The sequence below is a fragment of the Hippichthys cyanospilos genome, chromosome 4 (assembly GCF_059441005.1).
Source record: "Hippichthys cyanospilos isolate Australia breed blue-spotted pipefish chromosome 4, RoL_Hcya_1.0, whole genome shotgun sequence".
Classification (NCBI taxonomy): Eukaryota; Metazoa; Chordata; class Actinopteri; order Syngnathiformes; family Syngnathidae; genus Hippichthys; species Hippichthys cyanospilos.
The window spans coordinates 6,747,401-6,756,593 of record NC_142372.1 but is presented as its reverse complement, the minus strand read 5'-3'; the positions used below and the strand labels follow the sequence as shown (position 1 = coordinate 6,756,593).

The 9,193-nt window shown below is 41.4% G+C and overlaps 1 protein-coding gene across 5 annotated transcripts; it reads right to left on the bottom strand.

The window, feature by feature from the left end:
- Window positions 1-553: 553 nt before the first annotated feature.
- On the bottom strand, window positions 554-8,209 carry nod2 (nucleotide-binding oligomerization domain containing 2). 5 transcript variants are annotated; one of them, XM_088413706.1, is made up of 11 exons: window positions 7,854-8,209; window positions 6,234-6,847; window positions 5,104-5,227; window positions 3,184-4,933; window positions 3,026-3,109; window positions 2,673-2,756; window positions 2,026-2,109; window positions 1,869-1,952; window positions 1,480-1,563; window positions 1,322-1,405; window positions 554-933 (listed from the first exon to the last, which is right to left on the bottom strand). In XM_088413706.1, exons 2-11 carry the CDS (start codon window positions 6,660-6,662, stop codon window positions 861-863), a joined length of 2,880 nt encoding a protein of 959 aa, XP_088269832.1. In that variant the 5' UTR covers window positions 6,663-6,847; window positions 7,854-8,209; the 3' UTR covers window positions 554-860. The 5 variants fall into 5 exon arrangements, 4 of the variants coding, with proteins under 4 accessions (XP_088269832.1, XP_088269831.1, XP_088269829.1 ...); XM_088413705.1 differs by having other exon boundaries at window positions 7,955-8,209; XM_088413703.1 differs by having other exon boundaries at window positions 6,234-6,828; window positions 7,955-8,209.
- Window positions 8,210-9,193: the final 984 nt, after the last annotated feature.

Below are 9,193 nucleotides of genomic sequence, written 5' to 3'. Positions count from 1 at the left end.
ATGTTTTAGTTTTTGTTCACCAAAAACAGCAATGCATGAGAAATAATAAATCACAAAAATATATACTGCGTGTTTAAATAAAAATATATTGTTTTCTGAAAGTATGCTGTGTACATTTGAACTTCCTTTTAACTAATTCGGTGGGCTCTCCAATTTGAACATTTTCTCAATTGTAAATAAACATTTGCGTCATTGACGTCATGAGGAAATATTGATGGAATTATTTTGTGAACAAAAAACATTTATCAAATGAATTTGTTATAGATTATTCCAAATAGGCCCCCTTTGCCAATCTCTGTATTTTCTCAGTTTTATGATGTGGATGATGATATGTGACCGTGAATTTGATCACACCTTCATGTGTTTGAGATTATTTCAATTGAAATGTGTTTCCAAACTTTCGACTGGTACAGTAAATTAGGTCTCTTTTCGGATTGCTTCCGACTGACCTTTATAAATAACATTGATTTCAGCATCTGTAAAGTTTAGATTTATATTAAAGATACTGCAGCAAAGACCATGAGAAGAAAAAAAAATCAGACAGTCCCTGCAGTTGAGTGTATATGGTGTAAAGTACTGTATTTTCAGATTTGTTTCTAACAGACAGCCATGCATAATGATGAAATTAAGCAATATCCTTACTATCCCATGTAAAAGCAACTACTGTATTTATGAATATGACATGTATTTAATGACGCCACTACTTATATTTGTAATAGAAAAGCAAGAACATGTTTTACGTTAATCAATAATAAACTAGTTCGTTTTCCATTTGCATTACATACATAAGTATTTGTGAACACCGGGCCAGCAAAAATACCACATTTGTTGTCATTTTATTAAATATTTTTATCAAAGCATCAGAATATTAGTCTTGATTCGCGTCGTGTCAGCTCCTCTACCTCCTCGGGGCTCAGGTCATTATTCCTTAACCTGAAAAATCAAATGCATCATCAATTATGAGAGTCTTGTATTGACTGTAATAGTGAAAGCTAAATCGGGGCAGAAAATACACTTCCAGTATACTGTTATATTAAACGAAATAAAATACCCAAGATAACAGGTAACCCTAGTAAGCCTCAAGACTCGTAAAAAAAAAAGCTAAAATATATATATATTTATTGTAAATAGTAAAAATAAAAAGTAAACAAACCATTCTACATAAACATTTAACATTGCTGATTTTAAATAAAAAAGTATTTAATTTTAACACATTTAAAAAAAAAACCAATGGATTCAATTATTTGTTTACATGTCATTTAAACATTTCCGTTACCCCATCTACTTATCTGCTCGTTTTAAAAATGGATTCGGTGCTCACCATACTGACTTGATACATGTATTACATTCCAGGGCTTCAACCAAACACTCCACCCCCTCCCTGGTGATACAGTTTTTGGTTAACCTTGTACACAGAAGCGGAAGAGAAAGAGCAATGAGTTGAAGGGTGGAGCACTTGCACAAGAAAGTCGAACTTACCATAATTTTTCCAGCGAGGTTCCGCTCTTGAGCATTTTGGCCAAGGCGCGAGCTCCGGCGCTGCCCACACCATTGCCAACCAAACTGTCATTAGAAAAATATTACTGGTAATTTCACTGTCAAAAGAGGGGAATATTTTGTTATTGTTGACCACAGTGTGTCCCAAGAGGGCATCCTCCAAATTTTTCGTGGATAGTGTATCCAAAGAGTACTCAATGGTACAGTCCAGTCATGTAACATTACAGTATCTTCTGCTAATAGAAGCTTACCACAAAAACTCACGATATATATTTATTTTTACTTACTAACACCGCCCATCCCCCATGCAACAATGTTTATAACACATCTGTATTTGTAAAACATTTTAGCTGACGAGAAAAAAATATGACCTTAGCCATTCTAGCGTTTTGCTGCCTTCCAGGGCGCCAGCAATGGCCTCTGCTCCTGAATCGCCAATCTTATTACCCCAAAGCCTGAACAAAATGTAATATTACAAAACTAAGATAAATGTTTTGTATAATTTTTGCTTATAGTTGTCTAACTTACCCTAAATGTGTCAATGAACGGTTGCACTCTAGCCCCTTAGCCAGCTGTTTTGCTCCTTCTGATGTAATCATGTTGTTGCCCAGTCTGAAATCAAGTAGACAACACAGTTCGTTATGGAGTCTTCATTGAAGGTAAGCATTATCATTTCTTGCCTACTTTTTATTTTATGTTACTTTGGTCGATAAATTACATTTTAGCATACGTACTGTACATACATGCATACGTACACTATACATACTGTACATACATTCGAAGAAGGCAATTCTAGGCTAGGCTAGTTTAGGCTACCCTCTTTAGGGATTGTGGATGTAAGTAGCACAGGTCAATGTCACTCAAAGGTAAAAAAAAAATTTAAAAAATCATTTTTCCTTTAAATATTTTTTGATTTATGATGCTATTCAATACTATACATGTATATTGTATATAAGTAACACTTATTTTCGTACCAATTTTTAATATATATCAACAATTTTGATGTTTTTACCTGGGGTTTTACACGCATTAGCTAATAACCATCGGTTTCTATCGCCCGCCATACGACGATTTCGCATTACGATCCCAACCCCGGAACGGATTAATTTGGTATGGCGGGGGTCCACTGGAAATTATAGTTCTGCATCACCTAAACATGCAAATATTGCACTAACCTCAAACAGAGAAAATTTTGCTTGGTTTTCAGCAGCTGAGAAATGTGTTGTGTACAAGCGTCCGTCAGCCTGTTGTTGAAGAGTCTAAAAGAGAACATAGTGGTTATTTGTCCTAAGTGCTCCGGAATGTTAGCAAAATATCTAGACCCAACACCAGTTCCACCAAACAACACAAAATTAGGTGGACGTGTCTGTCATTACAGGATGCACCAAAATGATCAAGGAACCAAAGTGAACAGGAAATGAGTTATTTTAATTCCAGGAAACCACGACCAGTGAGATTTAATGGCTATTTGCCCAAATGATCTGAAGAAAGTTCATAAGACTGTTAATATCATTTCAACAAAGCTTACGCAATTTTCTGGAAGTTGTCACACTGGAGTCCCTTTGCGATCAGTTTGCGAATCCCTTCGTCAGTGATGTTATTGTTTCTGAGGCTGTTGAAGGGGTGGAGATACATTATTTATCGGATAACAAGATCATGAGGTATGGTGACTTTTTTTGTACTCACTAGAGGGACTTGCAAATATGCAAACAGGGTAGGAGCTGCTCCACACCCACGTCACCCACAGAGTTGTTGTCCAGTTCGATTCCCACGGGAGTCTTTAGGTGCTGGAGCACGTAGGCGAGAGCTGTGCACTCGATGGGTCCGATGTTGCAGTAGGTCAGCTTCAGGTGGTCCACTTCCAGCCTGCTCAGTGCCTCCTTGGCCATCTTACACTCCCGCATCTCATAGATACACTTGATGAGCCACACAAAGCCAGGCATGGCGTGCATGCTCTTTTTTTCGTCTTCGACCGGCTTGGGGATGGACTTGAAGTGTTCCTGCATGCCTTTGTGGAGGCATCGGACCACCTGTCGAGCTTTTCTCTCCATGGTGGATGGCGGGGCGCAGTGCAGCCACAGGTGTCTGTGTCTCTGGGAAAGAAGACCGGAGACAAAAGTGGCTGTGATGTGCAGATTGGGCGTTTCCGCCGGCCCCTGCTGGTCCTGTGCAGACAAGCAGGACCCAAAGCAGGTGCTATTGACGCTTTCCTCTCTCAACTCAAAGAGCTTAGCGACAGTGGAGCGGTCCGTGTTGTTGGACAAAACGATGTAAAGCGCAGCAAAGAAACACTGCATGGTCACATGAAGGAATTCATATCGAAGACTATGGTGGGATGATATTTCCTTGCTTTGTGTGAGGAAGCCCGCGCAGATTTCTTTGTCTGTAACACAGCAGGTTTCTAAGTCGGCGCCAGCGAAGACATAACAGGAAGTTTCTACGCCCTGGAAAGCAAGCTGACCGAGATGCAAGACGCCGACCAGGTGCTGGCGAAGCCAACCGGCTCCCGCGGGACTCTTCGAGGGGCTTTGGTGCTGCAAAAAGTGCTGCAGGATCATGAGGTAAACGTCCGTTATGGTCTGCGGTGTCCCATCTCCGCAGCCCAGCAGTTCCTTGTGGCATCGCGAGACAATCCAGCAGAGGACAGGACTGTGGCAGAGTCCCAACAAAGCCGAGTTGGCCTGAATGGACGCCAATACTTTGGAGGCCACCGACAAGTCGTGGTGTTGTTTCTTAACAAAACAGTTTATTCCATCAGGGGAGAAGCCTTTGAGGAAGAGCTCTTTGCGGAGATGCTTCCTCAACGTTGGACCAACGGCATCCGGACGACTGGTCACGACTTTCCTCACCCCCTTCAGGAGGGAGCCTTGGAGTAAGTTGAAAAGTAGTACATGCACGGGGGCAGGTTGCGTGGGGCAGCAGATCCTGCGCTCGTCCGAGAAGCTTTGCTTAAGCTCGTCGAGGCCGTCAAACGTGACAACCACAAGGTGCGGGTTGTCCAGGATAAAGCGGAAGATCTCATCCTGGTTGCCGTCGGGCCAGCAGCAGTGGTGAAAAAGTAGCTCCTGGACTGACAGCTCATTAAGTTCCGAATTCAGCTTCCGACAGCTGAAAGGGAACAGGAGGACAAACTCGGGGAGGGTGGCCCCTCGAGCCCAGAGAAGGTGCAGTCTCTGGAGTAAGGTGCTCTTACCGCTGCCCGCGTCACCAGAAACCAGAACCGTGTCAGCCTCCTCATTCACAGTGCCCGCCGTACCTAAGATGTCTTCCAAGCCCAGGCCCAGATGTCCTTGATCCTTACAATCGTGCGCCAGCTCGAGTTGGCCTTCGGTGTAGATGTCATCCAGCGACATGTGGCCGGTTCCTCCGTAAGTGCTCAGGAAGCTTGACTGGGCCGACACAGAACTGCGCAACTTTTTCTGATATGTAAGGAGCTCTGCGATGGAGAGGGCGCACAATGATCACCGTGTTAACAAAAAGATGTCAAATTTAAATCCAGAAACTAAAAACTGTGCCACGCATTTCTGCTCTCAGGGAAACGGTAACACAATCACCGTACAGTACATCGAACGTGATGACATGCATATGTAAATGATGATACAAAACCTTTGGGCGTGGTCTCTTCCGCCGTCTGGTTGGACCCAGATTGTTGCTTTTGCTCAACATAGCATAGCACCACGTTAGCTGCCGACTCGCCTTTGGAACTTACGCAATCCAGCAAGCGTCTCGCCTGAGTGAGACAAAGGCTTGTGGTTAAATTCACTTGTGTGACCTTCACAGTGGATTAATGTGTCTTTTTTTCAATTAAATGATAACGATACAAAGAGAGGGATGTTCAACTGGGTGACACTCTCACACTGATATGCATTCCCACTCACACTAGCAACACATGTATTATAAAAAAATGTACATGTAATTTTACACAATTTGACGACACACTGCCAGTAGCAGCCACTGCTCTTCAAAGTGTCTGTGTTTTGTTCGAGATGGCCGAGTCAGGGGTGTCAAACTCATTTTATCGTTTTATCATACAACTTACAAGTTTGGTATTTCAGCTTTTTGCGGGCCACATAAAATGATGTAGCGGGCTGGATCTGGCCCCCCAGCCTTGAGTTTGACACCTGTGGTTTAGATCTAGAACCAACACGCTTTAGAACTTTATTCTGTTTTTGCATCTAAAAGAAAAAGGAAAATTATATATATATATATATATATATATATATATATATATATATATATATATATATATATATATATATATATATATATATATATATATATATATATATATATATAAATATATATATATATATTTTTTTTTTTCGGCTACTTTCAACTATTGCTTCACTACCCATATAAAATGTTCTTGTAAATCTTTTACACACCAAAAAAAAAAAAAAAAAAAACCAACTTGACTGCTATGTTTTTTTTTCAGTCCTTAATATAATGCCAAAGTTACAAATTGGGACTTGGTATGAGCAAATCTTTAAAATCAGGTGACTTGGACTCCAAGTGCAAAAATAATTGATCGGGACATCCCTAATAATATATGTTATTATGTTATTCTATTGTTTTTTTAATAATTTGGTTTCGGTCCCTGGGACTAACCTGCAAAAAAGCTTCACAAAGTTAGAAAGGTCCTCACATTTAGTCAATGATTTGCAAAACTGTTGTGCAAAAAAAATTCAAGCCTGTCTTGTTATTGGTTGCTATGGTCTTGACAACAAAACAATTACCTGTTGCGAGGGTGTGAGTACGGGCAAACGTACGTATCCACAGTCCTCGCGGGTGAAGAATCCCTTTTCCAGCAGAGCTTGCAAAACATCATCCACGCAGTCTTTGATCTCTTCCACCAAGCTTGGCCTTTGGGTCACAAGCGTCTCGGTGAGAAGCTCCGGAACATCAGGCCGGATCCGCCGGACGGCCTCGGCGAAGGCCTGGCATGCAGCCTCCCCCTTGGCGTAGACCAGGTCCAGCAGATGTCTGGCGTTGGTATGGAGCGACCTCCCCTGCACTTGCACATTGTGGTAATCCTCGCACGAGAACTCCCCACAGGCCAAAAGGGCATCCAAGACCCTCTCCAGGGGCTCGGGTGAGCCGCTGGCGCACAGACCGTAGAGGATCTCGCTACGTTGCTCCAGCACCAAATTCTGGGCCATGGTCATCTTCTAGAAACACGTGGCACAGTCCATTGGCTTTCTGCAAGATCTGGGCGCGGTGTCATGGTGGAAGGTCTGAGCTTGGTGCGCAAGCTGCTGATTTGTCGTCTACTTCCCTCATGGCAGTCTCCAAATACGGGCCTCTTCTTCCTCATTCCGCAACCAAGTGAAACTGTAACGACGTGATAAAGCTGCAGGACACATTGTTAAGGTTCAAATACATCTAAGGGCTTCAGCATGTACGGATACACACAGTCACAAACACGTGCGCTGTCACACACATACGCACGCTACTGTCACACATTCTCAGGCAAAGTATCACACAAAGTCACAGATATACTTGTGCATGTTAGTCAAGCAGTAAACCGACCACTTCCTCTTTCTGGATCCTCTGGGCAAACGGCCGTCTGCATTCAGGAAGTACTTTTAAAGCATTGTTCGCAGAATTTCATCAAAGTGATACAAATATCCGAATGATATTTATAATAGTCTTCTTAAAACCCTCGAGCAGTATTCTGACCATCTTTTGGTCATTTTCTTCCACATCATTTTGGCAGTATTTGGCCAAGGGATGGCACACATCTTTGTAGTTTGTGAACTAGGTGATTTTACCATTTTGATCTTTGACATGTTTTCACTATCTGGGTGAAATTTCAGCTTCCTAATGTCTTCTTTCAATTCCTTGCTGTTATTTAATCTGCATTATTTTCAGATGACAAATTATGAGTGAAGACTACGATTCATGAATTTAAAGAAAATGTATACTTTTGTAGCTCACCTATTACTTTTTTTGGCCGATGAATTTATTTGAGTCAAAAAACGGTCAGCTCAACGGGTGTGGTGTGAAAAACATTCCCGTAATCAAGTTGAGGTGCAATTCAGTTTTACGTCCACTTGGTGAAGCTGTTGCATTACTGGTCAATAATGGCAACTTTGGTCCACGTATTTAAAGTTGAGAATAATCATGGCTGCATAGTGCATATTATATGTAGTGTTCCCTTGCTACATCGTGGTTCGGTAATTGCGGAATTTCATTTATGCCCATACATTTCTGTTGCAAGTTTACGTCATAATTTTTCTTGCGAATCATCTTCCTTTTAACTCAGACCAGTAATAAATAAATGAATAAATATAATTTATTAAGGAATATCTAAATTCAACTTCTACTACAAGGACTTTTATATATTGTAGGTTTACCTTGGGATTTTTCCTGATATTTTTCCTCCCACTAAATCGGATCAGACAAAAAATATATTGATTTTATTTTCTGTACTAATATTACCATAAGAATAAATTACTTTAGCTGCTGACTTTGCTGAGGTCTCACGTGACGTCACGACAGATTTCTTCCACAGCTCCGTAAAGTCGCATCACTCAGGCCTCTGCTTTTAAGGTCGAGTTCGGTTTCCGCCTGACCTTTCTGGTGTTGTGACTTGAGACTTGTTGGACATTCACGACCGCACCCCCGCCGCACGGGCCCCGCTTTCAAGTACGGCCCCCCGTCTTACGCAGGCACCTTGCAGGCTCGACATCCCCCCGCGTTCACTTTGTACCTTCGACAGCACGCCGCCACATCAAAGCGCCGCCGCCTCCAGCTTTGATGTTTCGCCGAAATAGAGAAAGCGAGAGAGTGAGTGCGAGAGAGTCAAAGAAAGAAGGAGGCAGCAGTGATATGAGGGGCCGTCAGGGACATAATTCAGGATTACCTCTCATACACAATGCTGAAATGATGTCACACGCACCCAGCTGAATTTTTTGCTCACATATAGTGAAACTATGTCAGGCAATAACTGAAACTTTCTTATGAACTACTGAAACTTCTTTTTCAGTAGTTGATATTAGTGAATTTCAGTAGTGTGTGGTTTAGTGTTTCACTAGCTTGTAATAAATAATTTGTTTAGTTGTGTGTGCATTTTATTTGCAAGGGTGTGAGTGTAAATAAAAAAGATTCAGTAGATTTTACGAAAGCATTTTACTAGCATATGTAGGAATATGTGTTGAACTTGGTAAAAAAAATGTAATTTCATTTGTGTTAAAAAAGTTATGATTTTCTTTGATGTACAAAAAAAGCATTTCACTATTGTCTGTTTTAGCATTTCAGTAGCGTGTGAGATTCTTAACAGTGTAAGTGCATGTTGTAACTGTATGGGAGATAAACAAATCATTAGTGTGTATGAGAGTGTTCGGAATTTTACAGTTGTGCTTACACATCATAGGGCAAAGGTTCTCCACCTTTTTTCAATGATGACCCCTGTATGATTTTTTTTTCAGCCAAGCAACCCTAAGCAATAATTTATTTAGAACCCAATTTAGCAATATGTTGCCTCATGTTCCAGTTACTTTCCTCTCAGTTAGAAATTATTTTTGCCATATTGTGACTTATAATGCTGCTCCAAACCAAGTCTCTTCATCCATGACTTGGGAGCTAGGCTAGGTGAGAATCCGCCGTTACACTGCAGCACCATCGGCGGATACGTCAGATTTTGCTAAATTGCTTGAGTGTATTTTAATGGCTTATAGAAGAAGTGCTGCCGCCA

Coding starts and splice junctions, on each gene's coding strand:
- nod2 (XM_088413706.1), bottom strand. CDS start 6,662: ATGACCATGGCCCAGAATTTGGTGCTGGAGCAACGTAGCGAGATCCTC. Junction 2,110..2,672: donor CAAAATTTTCTCTGTTTGAG/GTTAGTGCAATA, acceptor ACTTGATTTCAG/ACTGGGCAACAACATGATTA. Junction 1,406..1,479: donor ACCTCGCTGGAAAAATTATG/GTAAGTTCGACT, acceptor TCTGTGTACAAG/GTTAACCAAAAACTGTATCA.